At 41.6% G+C, this 27,420-nt stretch overlaps 2 protein-coding genes across 2 annotated transcripts in view; one reads left to right on the forward strand and one right to left on the reverse strand.

Moving 5' to 3' along the window:
- lepb (leptin b) overlaps nucleotides 1–17,832 on the forward strand; it is a gene marked incomplete at both ends in the record, with an annotated part of 131,572 nt that extends 113,740 nt beyond the window's left edge. The window contains 2 exons of the mRNA XM_080518608.1: nucleotides 17,267–17,423; nucleotides 17,509–17,832. Coding sequence (XP_080374734.1) covers nucleotides 17,267–17,423; nucleotides 17,509–17,832 — 481 coding nt within the window. The remainder of the gene's footprint in view (nucleotides 1–17,266; nucleotides 17,424–17,508) is intronic.
- Nucleotides 17,833–20,419: 2,587 nt separating this feature from the next.
- Nucleotides 20,420–26,098, reverse strand: LOC308146175 (transmembrane protein 53-like). Its single transcript, XM_080517866.1, has 3 exons — nucleotides 26,040–26,098; nucleotides 24,226–24,842; nucleotides 20,420–20,852 (listed from the first exon to the last, which is right to left on the reverse strand). Exons 1-3 carry the CDS (start codon nucleotides 26,057–26,059, stop codon nucleotides 20,494–20,496), a joined length of 996 nt encoding a protein of 331 aa, XP_080373992.1. The 5' UTR covers nucleotides 26,060–26,098; the 3' UTR covers nucleotides 20,420–20,493.
- Nucleotides 26,099–27,420: the final 1,322 nt, after the last annotated feature.

Raw genomic sequence — 27,420 nt, forward strand, 5'->3', positions numbered from 1 at the left:
CACCGGGAGTGGATGGGATTCGCCCAGAGTTCCTTAAGTCTCTGAATGTGCAGGGACTGTCGTGGCTGACTCGTCTCTGCAACATCGCGTGGCGGGCGGGGACAGTACCTCTGGACTGGCAGACTGGGGTGGTGGTCCCTCTCTTCAAGAAGGGGGATCGGAGGGTGTGTTCCAACTACAGAGGGATCACACTCCTCAGCCTCCCCGGGAATGTCTACTCCAGGGTACTGGAGAGGAGGGTCCGGCCGTTAGTCGAACCTCGGATCCAAGAGGAACAATGCGGTTTTCGTCCTGGTGGTGGAACACTGGACCAGCTCTATACTCTCCACCAGGTGCTTGAGGGTTCATGGGAGTTCGCCCAACCAGTCCACATGTGTTTTGTGGACCTGGAGAAGGCGTTCGACCGCGTCCCCCGAGATGTCCTATGGGGGGGGTGCTCCGGGAGTATGGAGTCCGGGGTCCCTTGTTGAGGGCTGTTCGGTCTTTGTACTCCCGGAGTAGGAGTTTGGTTCGCATTGCCGGCAGTAAGTCGGACCTGTTCCCTGTGCACGTTGGCCTCCAGCAGGGGTGTCCTTTATCACCGGTTCTGTTCATTACTTATATGGACAGAATTTCTAGGCACAGCTGGGGGCCGGAGGGGGTCCAGTTTGGGGACCACAGGATCTCATCTCTGCTATTTGCGGATGATGTGGTTCTGTTGGCCCCATCAAGCCTGGATCTCCAGCGTGCACTGACACGGTTCGCAGCCGAGTGTGAAGCAGCTGGGATGAAGATCAGCACCTCTAAATCCGAGGCCATGGTTCTCGACCAGAAAAAGGTGGCTTGCCCCCTCCAGGTCAGTGGAGGGCCCTTGTCCCAAGTGGAGGAGTTCAAGTATCTTGGGGTCTTGTTCACGAGTGGGGGAAAGATGGAGCGTGAGATCGACAGGCGGATCGGTGCAGCGTCTGTAGTTATGCGGACGTTGTATCGGTCCGTTGTGGTGAAGAAAGAACTGAGCCAAAAAGCGAAGCTCTCGATTTACCGGTCCATCTTCATTCCTACCCTCACCTATGGTCATGAACTGTGGGTCATGACCGAAAGAACGAGATCCCGGATACAAGCGGCTGAAATGAGCTTCCTCCGTAGGGTGGCTGGGCGTATCCTTAGAGATAGGGTGAGGAGCTCAGTCACCCTTAGAGATAGGGTGAGGAGCTCAGCCACCCTTAGAGATAGGGTGAGGAGCTCAGCCACCCTTAGAGATAGGGTAAGGAGCTCAGTCACCCTTAGAGATAGGGTGAGGAGCTCAGTCACCAGGGAGGAGCTCGGAGTAGAGCCGCTGCTCCTCCACATCGAGAGGAACCAGCTGAGGTGGCTCGGGCACCTGTTTCGGATGCCCCCCGGACGCCTCCCTAGGGAGGTGTTCCGGGCATGTCCCTCCAGTAGGAGGCCTCGGGGCAGACCCAGGACACGCTGGAGGGACTATGTCTCTCGGCTGGCCTGGGAACGCCTTGGGGTGCCACCGGAGGAGCTGGAGGAAGAGTCTGGGGTGAGGGAAGTCTGGGCAACTCTGCTCAGACTGCTGCCTCCCCGACCCGGCCCCGGATAAGTGGCAGAAAATGGATGGAATGGATGGAGGCTGTGTTGGCAAGAAGAATTGAACTTATATTATGTTTGGAGGTTAACATTGTTACAATAACGTGTTTTATCACTTTAAATTACAATTAAAACATTTTCACACTGTTGTGAAGTTGTCAATCTCCCAATATTGTATTTAATCTAGAGTCTAATCTAGTCGTCTAAATCAGACTATTTTGGAGTAAACTTAATCCATACTTAATTTTTGAGACCACAATCGATTTTTCCTCACATCCACGTCAATAAAGGTTTAAAGTTGCTGATAAAGTTGTTGATATTGAGCCAGAAGTAGGTTTTGTGGATTGTTTTACATTAGCAAACCAGCAAGTCCTTATTTTTACTTGGTATTGGTCACTCTCATTTGATGAAGAGTGAGAAACAGACATTTTCCTTCACTAAATGAATGTATTCAATCATGAAAACACTTGAAAACCAATTTAAAAATCAATATAATGATATAGACAAATAGACTTAAAATCACAAAAGAGGAAGTTAAGTTGTATTGCATGGATGTGATATACCAGATGAGGAAATCTGTGCTAATTCAGTACAAAACATGACTTAAAGCACAATAGGTCTTAAATGCGACATCTCTATTAACATTACCTATTGTGTGACCATAATAAAACTTGCAGATTTATAATTTCATCAATCATAGGTCACGTTTCATCTACATCTACTCAAATATTCCCTCAGAATTACTTGATGATTGTTGTGAAACAACTGCACACATTGTTGATACTTTTAATCATTTGTTTGCCTCAATTTCTTGTGAAACTGGAGACAAAACATTAAATCCTCTGCTGTTTGCCGTCTCTAATGACTTTGGAAACCCCTGTGAAACACCAGAATGCAGTCACACCTGACACCAAAACTGGCCCGGCAATCTCAAAGAAAATGTACATTTTTAACTTTTTTTTAATGAAATTTCTTGTATATTTAAGGTTTAATTGAAATTGGCTATATCTTGAGATTGTAGTCATTCTTGGGAGTAAGTTGTTTGTTGTTTTTTTTTTACAAAATAATTATTCACGTGCACTCAGCGCTACAACAAAGAAAAACTTTTTCTGTAATTTTTTTAATTCAAATGTTATACAGTCCAGCCCACTCAGTATGTGGGTCCTGAATTAAATGTTTTTAACCCCCCACCTCTGTAAAAAAAAAAAAAAAAAAAAGAGAACTATTTGAACATTAACATTATTGATTTGGGGGAAATTTTCAAATCACTTATTTTACAGTTCCAATATCAGTTCACTGTCATTTCATTCTGCTTCCTTATCCTCCTCTTTACAGTTTAGAGCTTGAATGCAGCACTCCGTCGTGCCAGTGCGCATGCTTCCAGCCGGCTGGGGAGTGTTCAGGGGGGGGGGGGTTGGGGGTTGGGGGGGGGGGGGGGTCACGCATGCATGCGGCGCAGCATGTCACTTGATCTGAAACATCAGAGCAGATAGATGAGGCTAAAGCGATTAAGCGGGAGGAGGTTCTCTGCGTCACTGGAAAGGTGGCTGCCCTGGATATGTGAATGGATTAAGAAGAGAACTACATGAATGGAAGAACAATGAATGGATGGTACGGGAAGTGATTCCTGCATTTAATTTGGCCCACTTGTAACAGCGCCCGCTAAATCGGCTGGAGGCAAGTTAGATGAGGTAACAGTTTGATTTAAAATGTTTAAATAAAACGCTAAAACCAATTCCAAGTTGATTTCCTGTCATATCTTCCATTACATATTGTATTTTTTTTCATGTTTTTTGTTCCAGCATTTGTTAAGATAAGTTCATATATTAATTACAACTTATGGTTCTGCCATTCATGTAACATATGGTGTTGTAGTGTTGAGTAAGACAATCTGGAAGGATGGAGGTCCAACATGCATTTGCATTACATTCAGATTAAATGGTCACAGAACTGCTGCCCTGCATGTACAGAACTATCTGCCCAGGGTAAGATAAGCAACTATCCTGCCATCTCAGAACTGTGAATCAACTCAAATATCCAAGCGCAGTCGTGTCAATGTGCTCACGTTAAGGTGCCGCCTTGAATTATTGATTTTTTTTAGGCTTCACCTATACCAGGGGTCTGTTCAGAAATCTATCGGTAAATACACATTTGTGTTTATTTTGTCTTTTTCTACAGAAATCTTAACACTTGGCTTAAAAGGGCTTTAAAAAAAAATTAAAACAGGAAAAATAGCTAAAATCACAAAAAAGGAAAAACAAACTAGACTGACTGGAATTAAAAAAAGAAAAACAAAGCTTTTGAAGTGACAGGAAAATCATCTGCAACTGTTTCAAGGAGAGTCAAAATGGTTTAAAAGTTCAAATGTCAAAATTGTGTCAAAAAAGAAAAGAAAAGAAAAGAATTGAAGAATGAATGCTTACGTGTAATAAGACTTCATGAATGCAGATGTTTGAACATATATCAAAAGTATGCATGAAACTTTTTAGCTGTTTTAGGCTAATTTTAAAAGGTAAACATGTTTGATATTGAACTTGGTGACAAAAACGGCTTTATTGGTCTTAAAGGTTGCAGAACTCTGACCTTTAATGGATACATGCACACACATATATACATATAAAAAACATTCATATCCATTATTTGTGTTGATAATCGGTCTTTTATATATTGGGTTTATGTAAACGATAAATGTCATCATAATGTTGGACTGCAATGAAAAAGGGGCCAAAAGATATTTGAGCGATACCCCACACACAGAAACATGCACACACATACACACACACATCGCCCCAAATTCAATATATATGTACTATGCTGATGTGATAACAAATAACACACCACAATGTCAAACAAACAATGGGAAGCGTTACGTGTGCTCTATGGTAGATGTCACACTGCCTCCCAGAAATATATGATAGACGTCAAGAAAATGAGTAAAATAACCTTTTAGATGTAAAATTCGCTCTTAGTTGTGAAACCGCACATGAAATCCTGTGAACAATTAAACGTAGTGGCAAGAAAAAACATTTTAAATACATTTGAGGTTAGCAAGCACTGAATAGAAAGTAATAAGACAATGACATGGTATGTGTGTGTGTGGGGGGGGGGTCAAAATATGGATTGATAGAAAGAAATAGTTGCCAAAAACAGCCCCTAACTACCCCCTGCCCCAGCCCCCCTCCCCCCCAAGCCTGGGGTTTGAATTAATGTGTTTCTATTTTTGGCTCTCCCGTGTTTCCAGGGGAAACCTAATGACGCAATGACGTCAATGCAGGTCACCAGCAAGAAGCAGACTGGAGGAATTGAGTGGCTTCCATTAGAGGTTTTGCAGCATTTTTCAGGGAGGAGGGAGGAGGACAAAATGGATTAAGATTAAGAAATGCACGGGGAAAATAAAAATAAACGCAGAGCGGAATGAATGAGGAGCGATGCCGACTGACGTCTGGGAAGAGGAATGATGGAGGGCGGGTGAGAGGGTGGAGGTGGAGGGGTGGTGGTGGAGGTGGTGGTGGTGGTGGGGGGGGGCCCTACTGCTGCATATCAATGGGTGCCGTTCAAATTCCCAGGGATTATTGGAGGGAAAAAATGGGGGGGAAGAGAAAAATGATGCACGCTTCCTCGGATCGGTGATGACTGGGTGAGCCCATTCTATTTTTCATTATCTTCCTGTTTTCGCTTATTGTTGAAGTGAGTTTGAAAAACAAGCTGCCGTTCTGTGTCCGTGCTTATAGACTGTGTTGCCATACGCGAAAGCCATTGAGGAAATCCATCCCGGCGCTTTCGAACGTGTTGGTGTGCGATTGTCGGATGGGGTGGGAAAAGAAAAATTAGGGGGGGAAAAAGAAAAAAAAAATTGAAAAAAAAAAAGAAGCGTATTAAAACTCAAAGTGACTTCCGACGAGTTGATTGCAATTCTTGGTGATCCGCAGCGGTGGACGTGCTCCGTCTACAGCGCCGATGCAACACAGCGATTCTGCATCCATCGACACTACTGACGGTGTGTGTGTGTGTGTGTGTGTGTGTGTGTGTGTGTGTGTGTGTGTGTGTGTGTGTGTGTGTGTGTGTGTGTGTGTGTGTGTGTGTGTGTGTGTGTGTGTGTGTGTGTGTGTGTGTGTGTGTACAGCGAAAAGAAAAGAGAGGGAGAGAGACAGAGAGAGAGAGAGAGAGAGAAAGAAAAAAAAGACATTTCGCTAAACTGCAATTCCGTGCAATGGAATCGTGATCTTTGGGGAACCTCGTTCAGTAAATTGGAAAAGAAAGGTGAAATACTTAATTGCCAGTCACTCAACGTCTTGCATCATTCTGGGGTGTAATTTCATTAAGATCGAGCTGGATGGAACGTCGGCTACTTTTCATGGAGTGTGTGCGTGCGTGTGTGTGTGTGTGTGTGTGTGTGTGTGTGTGTGTGTGTGTGTGTGTGTGTGTGTGTGTGTGTGTGTGTGTTGGTGGTTAGGGGGCGGGGGGGGGGGCAGTCGTGCGCGTGAAAGCTGGAGAAGTAACGTTACTTCTTTTTCGCGTGGACCATAGAGGATATTTGCGCGCGAGCGCGCGCGCACAGAGCCCAGTTTTGCAACAAGTGCCAATTCATGCGCGATCAATTCACCTCAGCCCCAGAACATACGTGTCAGCTTTTCCAATTCTTCTGTGTGTGTGTGTGTGTGTGTGTGTGTGTGTGTGTGTGTGTGTGTGTGTGTGTGTGTGTGTGTGTGTGTGTGTGTGTGTGTGTGTGTGTGTGTGTGTGTGTGTGTGTGTGTGTGTGTCATTATTATTATTTGTGAACTCCGCTCCAGTGCAGGGCGTTCACCACGCGGAGCTGCTTTCAGCACCGCGGACAGCGCTCGCCTTCCACCCCATCGCTTTGTGCACTGGACTCATTATCCTCTCTGCCGTAATGGCGGACCGATGTACGTCTACAACTTCCAGAACATAGAGGGTTTTTAAAGTGCTTTCGGGGCCTTCTGCAAAGTGGCAATAATAACAGTAATAATAATAATAATTATTATTATTATTATTATTATTATTATAAAATAATCGAAGCCTCTTTTTGACTGGATGAGATATTCAGACTTCGTCAGTCATCCAAATAGGAATCGTCCCAGAATATGGGACAATGTGGGGCACATTTAGAGTAGAGCAAGAATTGTGACAACCCCCCCCCCCCCCCCCCTCCTTTCCCACATATGACGCATGTTATGAGGTAAGTGTGGCAGATGCCTAGGTGTGCAGATGGTCCAGTCTGCTGGTCCCTATCCGCCCTGGGCTTGACGTAGCAGCCGTGTAGAGGCAAAAAAAAAAAAAGCCTGCATTGTCCAGATGTGGTCGTGTGCTGTGCGCCATCCCTTCAGCGCACATCACAAAAATCCCCCCCCCCCCCCCTTTTTTTTTAACCCTCCTTTTATGAACTTGTTCTTTACTGGAGCATGAAATTGTGTGATGTAGGACTTGCACATTGAGTGGATTTTTCACTCATACTTGTGCTTGTGCTCATTGCTGTGATTTGAGCAAATGCCTCAGCTGTAGGTGATTATTTTAGGTGTATATCGATAGATCTGTTTATTTTACAGGCTGTAAAGACACGTGGATTAAAACGTGCCATTATTTTAGTAGTAGTACAGATTTAAAGTTCAATATGTGACGTTATGCGAGACCAATACAATGAATATCAAGACAGGCACACGACAAGCACAAAGAACTGACAGTGTCATACAAAACAGAACATAGCAAATCATTTAGATGTGAACTACATTATTAATCGCTCTTTTGTGTTTTCCATAACCGATCACAGTCATAAATGGTCCATTATTGAGTCTTAGAGCACACAACAGAGACTAAAAATAACCTTATAAACATACCACTACAAAATGTAAAAAAATCAACCGCTTTCAATTGAATGTATATCAACAATAGCGTTGATATACAGCACTGTTCAATCTGCAAATCATGCAAACTCACTTGGCCTGAAAAAGATGGCAAAAATGTCACTATAGACTATTTTTTTATACTTCAATATAAGTCAGTCAAATGTTCAGCAGGTGGCTGTGGAATCACTTTGTTTCAGTAAGGCTTTGTCACAGGATGCTGTTCGATGGAACTCCTGAAAAGATGCAGCTCCATACTGCATTATAAGATTATACTCTTCCTGTAGTTGTCAGTGCATGAAGACGACAACAAGAACTAATGCAGTGTGTTCTGCATGCGCCGACTATAGAAGATGATTACAATATTCCAGAGTGAGTTCATATAGTTCCACACATTTTTTATTTTTTTTTGTGTGTCAAACGGTCAAATTTAAGCTTGCAGTTTAATGTTTGTATGTGTTACGTAATATGTTTTGCATTGAGCCCAAGCATGTGTGAGACTGTTGGAGTGGAGTTAACAATTATGGTAATGATGCTCACAGTGGCTTTCAATGCTGAGGGATTAAAATAAGCACATATGTATGTATGTACATTTTAAACTGGACAACTGAAACTTCATAATGTGAGTAAAAGAGAAATGTAATGGTTTTTTTTTTTTTTACATAACGACAGATGGATTTAAGATTCTTTTTTTTCCCCACATGTGAAGTTTATAACATCATCTGAAAAAACACAAACTGTCATGAGTTCAGACGTCATGTTTTAGTGTTGCTGCTACATCAGTTCCTTTGAAGAGGCCAGATTGTAAAGACGCCATTTCATGGCGTGCTTCGCTCTTATCTTAGAATCTTAGCAATCACGTGACGGCTCATCTGATTTTTCTGTGCGAGATCATTCCCCGACAAAAACCAGCGTCGAGTTAATCAGAGGATCTTCCATGTGTTGGTCGTGAGGTCACTGTGTATCAAATAACGGAGTCCGTCACCAGAAGGAAAACAGATTCCTGTCAGTAACAGCTCGCCACTGCACGACGACGACCGGTCAAAACCAAGTATTTGGAAATCTTGAAAATTAGTCTCGGGATGAGAGAAGACGCCAACCGGTTGGCTGTATCCTCGTGGCCCTGTGGGCTGGATTGTAGTGGAGCACAACATGGTTACACGCCCTTTCATCATCACAAAGCAGCAACAATGTTGCCATCAAAGCAGTGACAATGTTGCTCCTTGGAAAAGTGGAGGAGACGTCAAAGCCCGAACGAGGCCCGCGGTGATACTGATACTGTCCTGCCGAATGTCCCCTGAGGACGGACACACTCGTCTTCACCACGTCGCTCTCAAGTGAAAGTCGGTTTCTGGTTATCACGGGCTCATTTAGCAGAAATCTCGTCTTCACCTTCAAGATACCGAACCTGAGGCATTCGGTGTCTCTTTATAGAGGAACGTGGAGTTTTCTTATTTTTCTGAGTGATGGAACTACAACAGATTCCTGTAGGTTCGTGTCGCTTAGAAGCCACTGATGCACATCAATGTGTTGATCATCCAGAGGGACCTTGTGGCGTCTTCGGGGTGTGAACGTCACATTATTCATCATTTAATGCATGTCTGCGCGCATGTTTTTCTTTTCGTCATCATTGCGCCATCACTTCTTTTCACTAAGATACTAAACATCCTGCGTGTGTATGAATGTGTGTATTACTGGTCAGTTTCACATGATTTCAACCATAAAACCAATAGAAGCGTACAGATGAAAAGGTGTCATAAGAATAATTCTGCACTAATAATTACTTTTACATGTCTAGTTATGTTGTGGATATAATCTCTGCTTCTTAATCTAACGGTCTTTATTGCATGTTACTGGTGTTTTGGCTAAAATCCAGTGTAAAACTAAGCTTAAGGTTAAAACTGTTGACGCGAATAGAATACGAGACCATCACAGTTCCACAACTCACACTGGTTGTTTGCTTTTCGTCAGTTGGAAGTTTTAGAGGGTTATTTACACAAAGGTGATAAAGACCAGGATGTCAGTTCCCTGGTAAAATTCTCAGTTTACCATCCAAGTGAAGAATATCTATGAAATTAACAAGCATCTATTGAACACAGCTGCACATTCAGTCACTTTCTCTCCCGTCTCTTCAGGTTTATCAGACACGGTGAGAAATAAAGAAAAACCACATTAGTCTGTTAATTCAAAACATAAAGGAGTCGTGTCGACAATGTGCTTCACCCTCTCTTGAATCAAACTGCTGTTTGGTATTTTGAGATTCTTTTCCCCCCCACATACAGTTTGATGCAGAAGAACTGGATCTTATAGTTCATCTTATTTAAATTTTTTTGACAAAGAATTCATGAAGATACAACCAGTTATTGCTGCATGTGGAAACAACGATAAGAAAGTCAGAATTCTGCATTGCCTGGTCAAAGCCGCTCCTTTGTGGGCCTCTCTCATGTTTCCCATGCTTTGTTTAAACACTTTGCAAAACAAAATCAATTTAAAATCAACGTCACTCAAGGTTCTTTCTCCCCTCTCTCTCTCTCTCCCTCTCTCTCTCTCGAGGTGCCAAAGACATCTCTGCAAGGTCATGGAGGAAAACTTCTGTCCCTTGTGGGTCTTTTTGCGGTCTGGGCTTGCTGTTCCTAAGGCAGTATCCAGGAAGCCCTTACCCCAAAAAGTATCTGCACTGGATTCAGGCATCTGAAGCAGACGACACCTTTCTCTTCCCACCCCTTCCGACAGAGCGCCGAGCACCTCTGCCAGCGTTTCAGCGCCAGGACACGAAACCATTTGCAGTGTTGCCGCCGCACAGACATCCTCCGCGATCCGAAGCGGCTTTGACTAGATCTCGGTGCGGCGTTTGATCAGCTCTGAAACATGAGGAGCGTGATTTTAAAATAGAAAGCGTTCTGGGTGACACACAACACGGGATGTGGGAGGAACCCGATTGGAAGGAATCTTGTCACACGGAGAAAACGGGGAGAAACTCCGGAGGAAAAGTTGAAGTTGACCGGAATGACGCAGATCCTGATTATTTCAAATAGTCGATGTAAAAGCAATGTGGGTGAAACCGACAACTGTATTCTCAAGTCAAGGAGTCAAGAGGCACCAGCCCAAAACCGAAAGCCAAGAAGTACCGTTAGTGTGAAAGGGTATCAGAGATATTTGGAATAACCTCTTTGCAGAGTAAAAAAACTGCGTTGAAGTGTTTTGGGAAAGAAAAAAGCCTATTACTGCTTCCGGTTTCAAAACCACTGATGATTTGCAGCTTTTGTTTGCAACTGCTGACATTTTTTAACATTTATAGATGCAAAACATCCTTCCAAGAAACTGCGTTTGTAACTTTGCGTTACATGTGGTACTGCTGTGGTGAAATGAAAAGACCACAGTTAAATCACTGCATAAGTAAATGTCAATTGCAGTGAACCAGCAGTCCAGACGTTAAAAGAAATCCAAGAAACAACCTCGAAATGATGCGTCGGACGAGCAGCTTCGTATTTTACATAAACGCGATTATTTATCCAAGCCGTCAGGGCGCAGTCTGTTTTTGTACACGTTAAACCACGAGGCACCCTCTTCGCTCCGGCGAGATCGTTTTTACTCCCGCTAACAGCCTGACGTCATCGCCGAGGCAGCGTTGGCTTTGTACGCCGCACACCAGAGCACGTGCAACAAGCCTTCCGGGGGCCAACGCAGTCAGAGGCGGATATTAAGTGGCTGTATGCAGATGACTTTGTCCTTCACTGTATTTGATCAGCTCAGCTCAACTGTTTTCTACCAGTGTTTCAACAGGTTCATCATTGGTTTTGTAAATTTGTGTTTTTGAATAAAATGAAATGACGCAAAAAATACACGAAACAACGAACTCTTGGTTTTGTTCTCCGGAGCACCAGCTGCTTTATCCTCTACCAGCTATTGTCACATGATAAATGATTCCCATTATGAGCAATTGATCCATCGAATACACTCCTTTATGTCTTCATTTCAAGCCAAAGAAGATGGACGCCACCCGAGGCCAGCCTAAACAGCCGACCCTCTCCGAGCCGTGCGTGTTTACAGTAGACCAACATGTGATTTCGGTTGACTGGGCTCCCGCCTCCATTAATTGACCTCGGAGATCTCCAGCCGACCTTCAGATCGGACCGAGAGATTCCCGGGTTTAAATCGCCGTCGCTGCGTCTCACATTGTGCGTCACTCATCGCCCTGGGAAATAGGCCAGCGCCTCGTCCACGTCTTCAGATCGCGATGTGGGTTGGTGGAGGCACTTTAGCTCCTTTTCCACTTTACCCCGGTGTAAATTAAATTGGTGACCAGAGGCGAAAGAGAGTGGGAAACGTGTTTCTATTCTCAGTATCGGCCTGTGGCTTCAGTTCTGACTGAAATGGAAAAAAACTCTTTAAATTCATAGTCTTTTTGCAAAAACATACAACTTGGTTGTGATATATCAGTAAAGAATATAAGTGACTGGATCAACATTGGTGTAATCAATGTAAATGCTTATTAGTGGGGAAATAATTGCCTTCAATTGGAATATGGAGAGGGGAAAGCCATTTAAAGAGCAAAATTACATACATTAAGAAGAATTAAGGAAAAATATAGTCAAATAAACCATAATAATCCTCTTGAAAACACTATGTTACAGTTGCCTGACACAGTGTGATTCATCAGAGGGTTTATTATTGCTTTTTTTTTATATAATAAATGTTTCAAGTCTTGAAAGGAAATTAATTAAAAAAGAAAGAAAGAAAGACTGTTCTGCAGCAAGTGAAGAGCTCGCTGCTACATCTCTGGGTGAGTGTAGCCCTCTAGAGGAAATGCTGAGAACTGCGAGCAAGGACTCCATCGCAATGATAAATTAAAAACCTATCAGAAAGTAGAGAAATAAAGCTTTGCAAACAAATACAACCACCCCACCACCACCACCACCATATATTGTGACCTAAGTACCATCTGTTCTTCTCAGTAAAATCTGCTCGATATTTAAAAGTTGAAGTTTTCTTAGAAAAGAGGCCAAAAGCTTTAATTCATTACACATTAAATTTTTTGACAATCCTACAACTAAACTAAAACCAAAACAAATCCAGGTATAATATTCATAAAAGAGTTAAATAACCCAAATATACAGTGGCATCTCCTTGACGTGATGACCTCAAATGTACATTATAAAGCAGTAAATATGAATAATTGTTTCCCGGTTCATGGTTTTCTGCCTTTCAAAGACGTGGTCTGACATTTCTTTCCCTCTCTGGCCTTGATGTTTTTGCCGAAAACTGACGGAAGTTTGTTGTTTCAACTCAGTGACGTGATTAACTTTAACTGCCAGAAGGCAACGCATGAAGGAGATTTGAAGTGACGCGAACTGACTCAGCAGAAAACTAAATCACCTTCCAGTCATTTGTGCTGCTGGTCTGACTGGCAGGAATTTGGGAGAAAATGGCATGGGTTTCTTTTTTTTTGGGGGGGGGGGGGTTGGGTGGTGACGCAATGAGCAGAATGAAGCACATCTAATTGTTTTTGTAGATATATTTCATTATTTCTAATAATCAAACTCTGTACAAAGTAAATGCGATCCGTTTCCTCACAGCGAGAAAATGAGAAAATCTCCACTTGCAGTCTGGGATTAAAGAACATTTCCGACCTTAATCCCAAGAATGTTTGCACGGATTGTTCTTCATGTACTCATGTTTCCTCCCACAGCCAGAAAACATTGCGTTTGGCTTGTCATGCGACTGTAAATCTGTCAGCCAGCAAAACAATGTAACGTAAAGCAATAAAGAAGATGGATCAGTTGGAATATATAGACAGAATATAGACAAAACACATGACACACACAAGAAAAAGAACAAAAACAGCAGCCTAGCAAACTAGCCTCAACACAACCGTTAAAATCTTGTTAATTTCGAACTAAAAACCTAAATCGAAAGAGTTTGTCTATATAAAACACGACAAGGATTCTAGTTACCACTTGCAGGTTTAGGTTCCTTCTGCAGTTCTACAATTCAATGTGCAACAGACTGAGGTCATTTAAGCCGCGTGGCTTCAATTAGCTGCACAAGTTGCAGCAACTTTCATCATCTGTTAAACTGCTGAATGGTACAATAATGGATGTTTAAAAAAAAAGAAAAGTGGCACATCCTCCATTCTGAGAACCAGAAGCCATTTTTTTTGGTTTGTTTGTTTTTGTTGCCGGAGTAACAAACTCATTAAAATTGCCTGCAGCTACAGTATTTCATATGTATTAAATAAAGGCCATCAAAGAGTGTTTGTCATATGAAGCAACTTTTTAAATGGACTATAGGTTCAAAACCCACCAAGATCATAATCGGTGTGTTGATAGTTTGCATGAAATGAAATTTCAATCCAGTTTAATCGGTCTAAAAAGTCATTCCAAAGGTACCATTGGTAAATTGGACGTTGGTGATGATTATTTAAAAAGACATGTAAAACAAACCACAAACACTGATTTAGAAGATTGTAAACAGCTACACAGCATATAAACATGTAGAATGTGTAGAAAACTACTTCAGGTTTGGAAACTTTTTTCTCATAGTTTGAATCATTAAAGTGATGTTTTATCTTACCGACTGATTCATGACTCACTGGGGCTCCTAATTCTTGTCCCTTATGCATGTGTGATCAACCCACAAGTATTTCCTGTGCAGACGAGTCAGGTTTTTTTTTTGGTTTTTTTTGCCATGTGGGCTTACTGGAAGTTACCAAAGCAGCCTTTTCCAATAACTCGTTCCTCCCACGTTCCCACTTATCCTCCACTTCAGAAGCAAAGTTTTTTTTTTTTTTATTTAGTTTTCCATCTGCGTCACGACAGGGTGGGTTTCGTGATCCACGTTCGTCCTGATTAAGCTCAGGGAGTCGGGGGTTCATCGCGTCACCGGCAACAGCAGGAATCACTTGTTGGGGATGTTTCATGTCTGGGATGACGAAGACGAGGCCGGCGGGATGAAGCCGGTGTAGAAAAACCAAAAAATAACTTGAGAATTGACGAGCGATAGCTCACTAACCTATTGCTAGAATTTTAATTTGTTCATGCAAAATTTTGATAAAAGACACAGGAACATTTGTAGGATTTTTGTTTTGTTTGTTTTTTGGAAGGAAAAATAAGGGAAAACATAGAAGTTGTGGGATTTGAAGATTAAATATCAAATATTAGCTCCAGTTAAAAAAAACATCAATGAAGCAGGTCTACAAATTTAGTAACTACACCGACTGTGTAATAACAGATTACCAGCAGTAAGACATCTCCTCTAAACTCCACAGGCTATAATGTGACAGGAACCTTTTTTTTTGTTTTTTTTAAACATATATGACTTCATTCGGAAATTCTTGTTTAATATTTGCTTCCAAAGGATAATAAGTTCTGGTTTGTGATCAAAACTCAAAGTTGAATAATTAAATTTTAATTCAACTTCTCGACTGTATTCATGCAGCGAGTTTTGTTTTTTGTTTTGTTTTTCCCTTTGATGACACTGAAAAGCTTTTTTTGTGGGAGCTTTAATACCTGCTCCGTCTGAACGACATTGAAAATCCGACAGTTTGGAAGCCTGACAAAACTCTTGTCTCCTTTTGTGGCCATTTTATGTCATTGACACTCAATGCGTTAGGAATAACTGATATGTCTACAACAACATGTAATTAGTGCTGCTGCTAGTGGCTCCCTGATGTGTTCACTGGCTAACTAATAATCATAACATTTATTTTGCATTTCAAAAAGGATTCTTATCTGTTGTGCAAAATAAAAGAAATGTAAATGAGCTAAAACTGTTGAACTCGTTCTTTAAAAATAAATCTTGTTTAAAGGGTAAAGCGTCTAAAATAGTTAAAAGTGTCACAACAGAGGAAAATGGCAAAAACAGCAATAAATCACTATAAATGACTTATTTAAAAAATAAAAAAAGGCCAAGAGATGAAACAGTTAAAAGTGTGACTATAACACACACAAAAACATTCAACTACTAAGAAAATGTAAAACAACAAACCAACTTAATGGATGAAGTTAATCAAAAGGGCTGCAAACTAGAAAAACACGACATTATAATAAAATTGTTGTAATGAAAATGTTTTGTGTTACTGGACGATCTTGAAATGGAAAGAGTTAAAAACATTTTTGAAAATGACATCTTGTCATATGAATCACATATCACGTTGTTTAAATGATTCAATGGGAAAATAAACATTTAAGAGACTGACTTAAAGAAGAGAAAGTGCTAAAAAATGTTATTAAAACCAGCATATTAAGAAATGAAGTAGGACTTTTTATAGTATTGTCATGAGGCCTCTCACATAGTTGTTCTGTTTGTCGTTTGTTTTTAATGTTAATTGTACACTAATTGTTTGATATAAATGGGAGAATACATACATTTATTTTGTAGGAGTTTCTAAACTTTTGTGAAGTATGAAAGTTTTTTTTTTCTTTTGTCAATGAAGGAATTAAGAAAATATATATATTAAGGTTTTACAGGATAGTCCAAAAGAAACGTGTTAGAGGGCAGGTTAATTGTCTTTAGAGGATTTTGTTCTCTATTAATGAGACACTTTATGCAACAAACTGATTTAAGAGACTCCTTTAAATTTACATAATATTGGTGACACAGTTTTCTCATGGAAGCCATCAAATAACTGTAAAAGAAACACTAAATGATTATATAAATTCTCGTAAAATCACCTTGAATTCTGTGAATTTCTATTGAAATTGTCTGAAAACATTTTGCAAAGGAAGAATATAGTCACAGGCATGACAATAAAACAGGGAAAAAAACAGAAAGAAGAAGAATCCGAAAGAACATTTCCCTTAAACTTCAGCTAGAAAAATAAAATAACTTTTACGAGCTTCAGTCAAAAAGGATGCAAAGAATTTGGCATTTGGCTGCGGGACCGCCACTCTCAGGTATTTCCGGTGCAGCCGGTCGGACAGGAAGTGACGACACATTTAACCCGAACACGCAGGCGCTAGCTACTTAGCGGTAAGTTACGACTTTTAAATTTCCCGAAACAGTAATGAATGTATGGTTTCTTGCGTGTGTTTGCCGTTGTTCTACCTGCTGCAAACTAACACATATTGATGACGATGATGACAGCGTGTTACACCAGTGGCTTAGGTTACGTGTCATTTTAAAGCTAAGTAATGCTAACAGTGGCTACTAGCGTTACTCACAGGACAGCCAAAGTATCAACATAGATGCTATTTATTTATTGTTTTAAAAAGATTGAATGCAGTACAAAAGTTTATTTTTTACTACTACATTACAAGATAGTTTTTTTATAAACATGTTCAATAAATGCTGTTCCAAAATCAAAAACATAATCGTGATTATTATAATTTTTTTCCATAATAGAGCAGCCCTAACGCAAGGACCGTATCTGACCTCCTTTGTTTCCAGGCTCACACTGAAGGTAACCGTTTCACAAGTTCATCCTGAGGTGCAAAAACAGGCTGAGAATCGCCTCCAATCATCTTACAAGAAAACGAAAGAAAAACAAAAGTGTGTGTGTGTGTGTGTGTTCCAAATCACTGAGTCAACAGTTAAAAATTGCATTTTGTGTGAGTTTCTGGCATCGACTGATCTTTTGTGAAGTGCTCAGTCTGGGGCTTGAGTTCCGGAAAGGGGGGGTGGGAAGAGGAGGGGAATGGGCCCAAAGTGGGCCTCATATCCCGGGCCGACTATTTATGAGAGAAACCTGCGACGGAGCGATGTGTCATCCTTCTGTCATCCAGCGTTACAGGAGAGCAGCCGCAAAAAAAAAAAAACAGGTAAGGGAGACCACATTCAGTTCAGCTCGTTTTCTTTTTTTTCACACTTTAAAACCTGTAGGGTGGTCTTCTCCTCAGGATGCTCGTCTCCGTGGCGCTCCTCTACGTTATACTCGTGGCGGCTCCCGAATGCACGAGCCTCCCGACAAGAGGCGACTCCATCCGGCTCGCCACGCACAGCATCGTCAGCATCGCCCAGATAACCCTGGTGCACATCAGCAAACTCAAGACGAAGGTTAGAGAAGCCGTAACCTCCATTTTTTTTTTTTTTTTCCCCTCTACCCTTGACAACGTTCCCCTCTTTTCCCACTCAGCTGCAGGTCGTGGCAGAAATCCCAGTGCACACCCCTTCCATCGAGGGCCTGACCGGGATCGGCCGTGACCTGGTGCGTCTGGAGTCCGAGCTCCGGAGCCCCTTCACAGACCTGCTGGATCAGGTCCAGGTGGACCTGTCCAGCCTGGAGGGGAGGGTGCACTCGCTCGCCGTCGCCATGAACTGCACCACCCAGGAAAGACCCACGGCGGTGGCGGCGGCGGCCGGCGAGCGCTCGTTCCCACACAGCCGCCTCTACCTGACGCTGGTGAGGCTCCAGCACTACCTGGAGAGTCTGGTTCAGAACAAGGACAAGCTGAAGGTCTGCTGACAAACTGCATTAAGGTCAGTCGTCCTAAAATGTACTTTTGCTCCAGTGATGGAAAAACTTTCCCCACATATGCATGTCATGCATGAAGCTTTCAAAACGTGCTTTTTTTGAATGAGGTTGTGGTTTTATTTGTGTTGATTTGCAGTACGAGATCCGTTCAGGGCGTTGCTTTTCAACAATGAAGGAGTGTGTGATCAGAGTTATTTTGGCTGCTGGTGGTAAAGAACAAAGTAATCTGCTTTATTATCAATGCAAAGCTATTGCAGCAGGAAGCATTGTGATTCTGCTGTGCAGTGTATTTTTGATGTTTTGTTTTGATGTCAAATGCACTATTGAGCGGAAACGTTAAGCTTGTGGTTGTCAGGCGTTTAAAATGGAATGAGTGGAACATTTTCTAATAAACTTGAGACAAAGTGTTTTTATGGGTTTTTTTGTCATTTTGTTTGTATGTCAATTTTTTTTAATGTTTAAAATTGAAAAAATACATATTTTAAGTGACCTTATATGTTGTCGATGTGCTTTATGTGGTCATCAAGTACAAACAGTAAATTTTAAGTTCTTACTGAGTTCAGATACTTCATAAATTATATAAATATGAATTATACATTCAATCTGTTAATCTGTTTGATTTTGCATGAAATTAAATAATTACTTCAGAGAGATTGCAAAATAACATTATATAACACTAAGTCTCAGACACACACACAAAGTTACTTCTATGAATTGTTCATGTGATCACTCAAGAAAACAATTATCGAAAAAATACATGAATACAAACTTTAATTAAAAATGCTGTTAAATTTAATCACTGTGTAAAATAGTTAATTGCCCAACATGTAATCCATTTTTTTGTCACTGCTTTCAACATAATTAGAAAATAATAAATAGTAAATCTAATAAGTCGTATCACATTTACAGACAGATTTGAAACATCAGATATAGAACGTCAGCCTGTCTGGTTTAATGACGGGGATCTTGATTTTATTCATGTTTAGAGGGTGCTCAGTGTCAAATGTTATATTGCTGTAACATATCATGTGAAATACATCCTAATAATCCATTAGTAACATTTTTAAAAAGCAATTCAACAGCTTATCTGCAAATTTTGTATTTATATTTGAACTTTATTATGACGGAGTCGAATGAATCAGTTATCAAGAATAAGAAAATGTGTCTTAACAATTGCGAATAAGGAGTAGTTATGGGTAAGTGTGTGTGTGTGTGTGTGTGTGTGTGTGTGTGTGTGTGTGTGTGTGTGTGTGTCTGTGTGTGTGTGTGTGTGTGTGTGTGTGTGTGTGTGTGTGTGTGTGTGTGTGTGTGTGTGTAATACTTCAAATGTGACAAAGAGTGGAAGAAACTGCTAAAAATGAAAAGCAGCAAATGAGGGATAATTTCAGTTAATCGATCAGCAACTTTACAAGAAAATGCCAATAAATCCTGAACCCCGACACACACACACACACACACACACACACACACACACACACACACACACACACACTATGCAAGACGTACAGATGTGAGTCGGCCGACCGCACTGAAATGCATTTTGGACAATCTTCAAATGGAAAGAGGAAAAATATGTTGGAAAATAACGCATCTTGTCATATGAATCACATATTGTTCATCGTTTAGATGATTGTGGATAAAAAGAAGAGTTAAATCTAGAGCTTCTGTCATTATTAAAACTAGCAAAGACAAATGGAGTAAAAAGACTAATTTTAACATTTCCCAGCGACATGTAAAAAAAAATATCTGATCGACAATTTAGAAATCCGCAGTTCCATTAATCCAGAAAAAGAGATTTCAGTTGCTGTTATCATCAGTGGAAAGAGTGAAACGCTGAAAGTTGGAATCACTGATTAATGAGATCCAGTAACAGGACGCCCCCGGAGGGAAATGTTCCCAAAAAGAAAATCCCCATGTTGTATTCAGTTAAAATAAAACTATTGATGACGATGAAAAACAACTGCTTCAGCAATAAGATCAAGGCCTATGAGTTAGTAATGATGTTTGCATTTCTTTTATGCAGGAAAAACAAACTTATTTCAGTTCAGCTGCAAGAAACGGCCTCTTTTATCTAAACAGTGAAACAAGAACAAAACATTCATAATGACGACAAGCTTTTGCTTCAGTTTGATGAAAAAAAATTAAAGGGGCTTTTTTTTTGAGGGACGTCGGAAATCCTAACGGCACTTGTGACTTGATTCTTGAACAATTAACTCTCTGACTCCAGACAAAGCAAAAGCAAAATGACTTTAAATGAAAGTCAGAGAAGTAAAAAAAAAAAAGAAATCTGGCAAACCTTTTCACAGCTGAATAAACATCTTTTGAGGTCAAATCTGGTGGATTTCGATTATTTCAATTGGCTTTTGCGCAATTTCAAGGAAATACGTTGTCATAATAATGACATTTTGGTAAATCTTATCCCTTATTGTTCAATATATTAAAAAAACAAACAGTTTAAGGTAAAAATTTGTTGCTTTTATTCAACATCCTTACATCTCTTTTTTGATACAATGTATGATTAACCAATACCCATGCAAGGTTACTGAAGGACAGCTAGAGTTTACTGATTGTTGCACACTTTCGTTGAAATCGAATCATAAAAATCAATCACAAAAGAAAGTTTAAACTGGAATAACATGTTCCTAAAAGTGTTTAAAACGTTTTGATTTCTGCTTCCGGCAGCGAGTTCAAGAAGCGCCGCAGCGCGGCCACGTAATCCGCCGGGTGGCGTCGCATGTGCGCGGCGTGAACCGACTCCTCCCACTTCCTGCCGTGCACGGCCACGCCGCGCCGCCGCCACGAGTCCATCACGTCCTCCACGGCGGCGGTGTGACACAGGGCGTCGTCCTCGCTGTAGAAGAAGAGGGCCGGCGCCGTGACGGGGCCGCGGCGGAAAACCTGGACGAGTCGGTCGTAGACGTCCGCCGTGTGGCTCTTGAAGAGCCAGAAGTAGAGCAGGGCGACGCGCTTGACGAGGCCCTGCAGGCGGGGCAGCAGCGTCTTCCCGAGGCCTGGCGGGCAAAAGAAAGACGGAACAATTAGGAAACGGACAAGGGGGCGAGATCTGTTTCGTTTTGAAATGTAAAAGTGTCGTCGTATTTCTCAAAACGCATAAAGGCCCAATCCCAATTCTCTTTTGTACCCCTACGCCTACCCCTTAGCCCTCCGCTTACCCCTTAGCCCTCCGCCTACCCCTTAGCCCTCCGCCTACCCCTTAGTCCTCCGCCCACCCTTTAGTCCTTCACCTCCACCTTCAAAATGAGGGCAAAGGCAAAGGGATAAGTTTCAGCCCTTAGATTTGGGACACCCCTCTCCCTCTGCTCAGCCTCCTCCTCCTCCTGCTCCGTCTCACAGTTTTTACATCATAATACGGTGCCCTTATATCAGCAGAGCTGAACCACGGATGTTTGTTGATTTTCCAGCAGGAGCATCGTCCTGCCGTCCCAAATTCAACGTGTTGCAGGAGCTTGGCTGTTTTGTTTCATTTTCCACATTTCCCACATCAAGGGGAAGAAATAGATTGAGACATGGATTACTTCAGTTTTTGCGCTGTATTTGGACTTCAGAAATATTTCCTCATTCACCATGTGAATGTGGAGGAGCTTCCTTGTTTGCTCGGGGGTCGCTGTTTTCAAAACACCCATATTAGAAGACTTTGGAACTCTACAGTGTAATAATAAAATGTTATAAACACGATCTCTACCAAACAAATACACACAGAAGCTCCATACGGCAGCACTACTGCCGTTCTTACTAGTATAAAACACAACAGGTTTATATAACTTTAGAAGTGTATATATGTGAAATGCGAGTCCTTCGGCGCCATGTCCTCCTACCCCTCTGTTTAAAGTGTGCATCTGTAAACGCTTCGTTTCCCCTCACCCCTCCACCTCTGTGCACTAGTGAAATGGGACACCCCTCAGTCTCTCGTGAACGCGCATTTCAAAGGGGGAGGGGTAAGATTAAGGGCTAAGGGGGAGAATTTAGACACAGCCTAAATCGTGTTCTTTTTTTTCAGCAATTAAAAAAAATTCAGCAATTAAAATGTCCACACAGGTCGAGATGTACGCCAAAATAATGCGGAAAAAATTCTTGGGTGAAAAACGCAAGACTTTAGTTGCGTTTTGGACGTTCGTTTATGTGACAATGCTGCTCCGAGCCTCTGAAAATGCAACTGTCAATGCCAGACGCAAAAACGTTGAATTTTTACTTCAAAAGTTGTCGCGACATGTTCGTTTTGGAAGAAGCCCCAACTTTTTTTCAAATGCAATAGGCTTCAGTGTACAATTTCATTACAGAGAACGTTTCTTATGATGCCTACATTTATCTTTTACTGATATATTCTCTATTTGGGGTCAAAATGTATTTTTCTTTCGGATTTTATTTGCCTTTTTGTAGAAGCAATTTGAATTGCCTCGTGGCTTAAATCTGCTCCCACAGTTCCTCCTTTTCATGCTTGAATTTCAAAGTCCATCACGGTTCTCTGTGCGCAATATGCATTAATCATTTCTTTATATCTTCTGTGCAATAATAATTTCTGGTATTCGATCCAATCACTTTTAACATTATTGTAAAACACAGTCACTGTTATCTTGTTTTTATATCATTCTTACTGTTCTTGTTTTTCAGACTCATCGTTTGTCGAGTTACTGGTTGTAGTAGTGTTTTACTATGCTCCTCTCTTGTGTACCGTTTTGGGTTGCCAGTGAGAATGTCCTCACTCGTCTCGTCTTGTCTTAACGTGGGAAACTAACGACACAGTGAGACAAGTCAGCTAAAACCGGTAATTTAAGTTATAAACCAACAATTAAGTCCCGATTTACTGCAATATAAATAAATAAATAAATAAAGTGTCCACAGGCAGATGGAAAACAAGCTTCGTCAAAGAATTCCTGGGCTGCGGACAATCTGGGTCAGTAGGTCAGCTGCTAATGATTTATTTAAAGCGGCGACACACATATCCAACACAAAAGTAACCCGAGCCACGTTGGTCAATGCCGGTAACAATTAAAGCCTGGATTCCGGAGAAAGTAAAACAATCCAAACTGGAGCGGAATGTGCGACATGTTTGGATTTAAGCGACCATGTTAATCGATCTCAAAGTTAAACTTTAGGCTACGTACACAGAGCATGGCTCGCTATGAGCTATTAATAGTGACACACATTCCATGTGGGCTTAGCCGTTCCCAAGGCTTCATTCAATCAGATGGATTGAGGATAAAATATCGATGCAATAAATAAACAGTTTCACTACGACTGGTAATGGCAGATATTCCACTGAGATGTCTTTTGACACAGCAGGGGGCGAATCTGTATCGTCTGAGGCAAAACGTCATCCAAACCTCCTTTAACAAAGATATATTATAAAATATAATGAAATGTTCCAACGTGCTACTGCTGTTCAGGTCAGACACTCAAAAGTATTGCAAACAAAAAGTGTTCATGCTAAAATATGAAAATAAGAACCTTGAATTCTAATAATTCAACTCAATTTATCCAAGGGTCACAACTTAAAAGGGTTTGGGGATTAATGTTTTAGAGGCTCTTTAACAAACTCAATGCAAAGTAACTCGTGGACACGATTGTTTTCTAGCCGTCTTATGAGTTAAAATTGTTTACATGTTATACGTGCGGGACAACGGATAGAAATGAGCCTCGTGCTAAATCCGGCTTATTTACAGCAACCTGGTGAAAATCCAGATTATTAGTCCATAAATATATACTATACCATCCAAATAAGTGAATAAATAAAATTTTATATAATTAAATAAATAAAAAATAAATATGTAAACAAAATAACATTTTTAATAAAAAATAGAAAAATCAGTAAAAATAATTTTAATAAATTAAAGATATATAATTTAATAAAAAATTAAATGTAACATATAAAAAAAAAAAAAAAGTTGGAGCATCTCACTGCGTTTTTTTTAAGCAATTAACCGTTTGTCTTAATAACTGTCTGAATTTGTTTGGTCCAAACCGAGGCTGTCAAACACATTTTAACTTCAGAAACCAAATACGGTCTAATTTTATCATGAGTGGGCCAGACTGGTAAAATAGTGCCACAATAACCTCTACATTTTGTTGTTGTTGTTCTTGTGCAGAGCATATGTAAAGAAAATTACTACATCTTAACAAAACTAAACATTTCCTACCTTAGACTACCACAATCTCAACATGCAGGCAATTTTAATGAAACCCATCAGGTGCAAAATACAGTGAAAATGTCAAAAAAAATAAACGAAACTCCTTGAACTGGTGCATTAACACCCCTGTTATAATAAGAGTAATGTAACAAATGATGCTATTCAATAGGAAAATCTAAAGTTTTATAGGACGTCACGTTTTAAGTCGATCTATTCCGAATGTTGACGCCTCACTCACCTATGGCCATGTACTCCAGATCGCCCACCACCAGGCTGTCGTAGATTTGCCCCACCACCCGCCGGGCCACGCCCCGGTGCCTCTCCCCTCCGTCAGCGATGTGGGAGAGGATCTGGGTGAAGGTGTAGCCACCGATGGAGGAGGCGTGGACCAGCAGCGGCCTCTCGGAGAACTGCGGCCCCTCGAGAACGTTCAAGACCTTCAGGCTGTGGTCGAGGCCCCAACGAGGCCAGAGGAAGTGCGCCACGCTGCTCCGTACCCAGAGGACGTCCATGCCCCGATCCAGGTAGAGGTCCCTGTACTTGGCCACCGGTCCCGGCTTGGCGCCGAACCAGGAGAAGAAAACCACAAGTGGGCGTGAGGTGGAGGCAGAATCGCCGGAGGAGAGGGTGGAATCAGAGAGCGGGGACGAGGAATCGTCTGTGCGGGAGGAAGAGTCGGCGGCAGACGGAGGAGCAGGAGGACAAAGGGAGGTGGAGAGTCTCCCTTCGTGATCGGGAGGACCTCCTGCCTCAGACAGTGGGCTGTAGTAGTAGTAAGTCACGCTGCTGCTGACTCGTCTGGTCTCGCACTTTTCGCACCCAGAGGGTCGGTCGGGAGCGTCGCTCCTGAAGTGACTGGAACAGAACAAGTCACGTTTTCAAAAAGAGACTCTCACTGAACTCCGACACAGCAGCAGGCGTCCGTGGGTTTTAAAAACCACATCAAGTGTCAATTGTACCTCGTCAAACCAGCAACATTACACCAGAGAGGGGGACATTCAAAAACTAGAACTACATTCGGTAGAAGCGCAGACCTTCGCCAACGCCATGCTTGTTTTATTGATTGGTTTTTATGTCTGTATTTCACCACCTTTTTGCAAAAAACTCACTCATATTGCATGAAATCTTCATGGATGATTTGTCATCATCCAAGGTCCAATCGGTTAGATTTTTGGACGTTAACGGCAAACCGGCTCCGATTAAAATCCCCACAAGAATGTGAAAAATGTCCCGTACAGAACGGGTGTGAGAGGCACCTCAAGGTGTTGAGTTCGAAAAAGTGACTAATGTTTTTTGGGGATCTGGTCCAGGTGTGCTTCAGTGAACCAGAAGAGAAGGCGGAATAATAAAGTAAAATACACACACTGTTGATCACGGGATTTATTAACTTTTTTTCTCTTTAAGTCAGGGGTGTCAAACTCAGATCCTCGAGGGCCGAAGCTCTGCACGTTTTCCACGTCTCCCTCCCCTGAACGTCCTGATGGTTCATCACCACATTCAGCACAAAGCCCGATAACGAGCTGCTCATTGCGATCAGCTGTGTGGAAGCAGGGATACATGCAAATCGTGCAGGGCTGCGGCCCTCGAGGACCCGAGTTCGACACATGTGCTTTAACTAAATGTCAGCACCTAAATGTCACCTGACCTCATTGGGAGTTTGTTTTAGGGGAAACATAACCTCCACAAGCCCTGCAGCCGATGTGTCCTGAGAGATCCACAGCAGCACCCAGACCTTATGTTTATTATTATTTACTATGATATGGAGACAATTTGATTATCCAAGATCTAATTCCAGTGATTAATATGAGTCCCTGCTCTGAATTGATGCATTCTGCCACTATGATTCCACATCATGATGGTGTCCATCCATGCTTTAATTTAAATATAAAAACAGACCTATTAGAATCCCATTCCTGCACACGTTGAAGGGTGTTTTTTTTTTTTTTTTTTTTTTAACAATTGCCTCATTACAGCTCAACATCACCCTAAAAGCCTCGTTCACGCGAGTTCACGCGCAAAGCACCGTCAAATCAACGCGTCGTGGTCCGTTACCCGGTGGAGAGGTTTCCCATTGTCACCGCTCGCTTCTTTTCCTGGTGATGTGTCGGAAAGAAAGCTTCGATCAGCCGCTGCAGGACACCCCCACCCACCCGCACCACCTCCTCACCACCCGCAGTCCTCCGTGAACGCGCACTCTCTCCATCTGAGGCACGCTCCCGCAACGTTAAAATAAAAAAATAAAAAAAATAAAAAAAAAAAACAGGTAATGGCGCAGCCGCTGTGCGCAAGGGCTATAAATAGTAATGAGAATAAAAAAACAAAAAAACAAAAACAAAGGGTTGTCAAGTCAATTCATCATTATTGACTTCATTTCAATACCGGGAGCAGGATAAGGTGCCGGCGACCCTCAGTGTGGCTCAACGGGGAAACACCGGAAGGTCATCCGGTCTGTTTGGACGGAACAAATAGTTGTAAGTCGTTTCAGCGCCAGCAGATGGCGCCACCGGATCGGAAAATGTTTTACATCGAAATTACGCCACAGATGGTTAATTGTGGAACATTTTAGAAAATACAGACGCTCATGTATTTAAAAAAAAAAAAAAAAAAAAGATTTATACTCATTTGAATCCATCTATCTATACACACACATATCTGCAAATATAAATATACACAAAATAACTCGATAAATCAATGGATACTGGCACCTATCTAGAAATACGTGCTTGTATCCATACACATAATATAGACATATTGCTAATTCCACACGTCTGAAAAGGGGTAGGATGAAGAAAACCTGTGGAATCTGCCGTTCTACAATATGCAATACCCAAATGTTATAATTTCCTTTCATTAAATGAAATTTTAAGAGCGAGACAGAGAGATAGATCACATCCATCCAGACATGCACACCTTTCAAAACACCCATTCAGTTTCAGCACGTCACCCTTGTACTCGTCAACAATGATCGGTCAGAGGCTTTTATTCAAAACAGTCTCATTGCTTGAAAGTTGTTTCAGTTCTTAGTTGAACCAGTTTAAAGTACCAGAGGTTCAACTTGTGTTCATGCGACTGCATGTACAAAAATGAACACAATTGGCTCCTCAAAATTAATTAAGTAATTTATTATACAGAAATCACAGAGTACCTACAATAATATCAGGCTAAAATGTGACTTAAACCACTACTTTCCTGCCACCACTTGTGGAATCGATGGTTTATTGAGTTTTGGAACTCGGCTCAGCGTCCAGGCCACCAGTGGCTGATTACACTGATGCAACCCCATTTATTTACCTCTTTAATTTCGAAACATAAGAAAATTGAGGCTTTTCAGGCTCCGTGCCATCGTGGTGGACTGTGATTGGTAATTTATGTCCCTTCATTCTTAAACCGCCTCATTATTTCAATGATCTTCCATGAGGATTATTCACAGTCA

Source organism: Blennius ocellaris, assembly GCF_963422515.1.
Source record: "Blennius ocellaris genome assembly, chromosome: 22".
Classification (NCBI taxonomy): Eukaryota; Metazoa; Chordata; class Actinopteri; order Blenniiformes; family Blenniidae; genus Blennius; species Blennius ocellaris.

Coding starts and splice junctions, on each gene's coding strand:
- LOC308146175 (XM_080517866.1), bottom strand. CDS start 26,059: ATGGGAAACCTCTCCACCGG. Junction 24,843..26,039: donor ATGGGAAACCTCTCCACCGG/GTAACGGACCAC, acceptor GTTCTGTTCCAG/TCACTTCAGGAGCGACGCTC. Junction 20,853..24,225: donor TCTGGAGTACATGGCCATAG/GTGAGTGAGGCG, acceptor TTTGCCCGCCAG/GCCTCGGGAAGACGCTGCTG.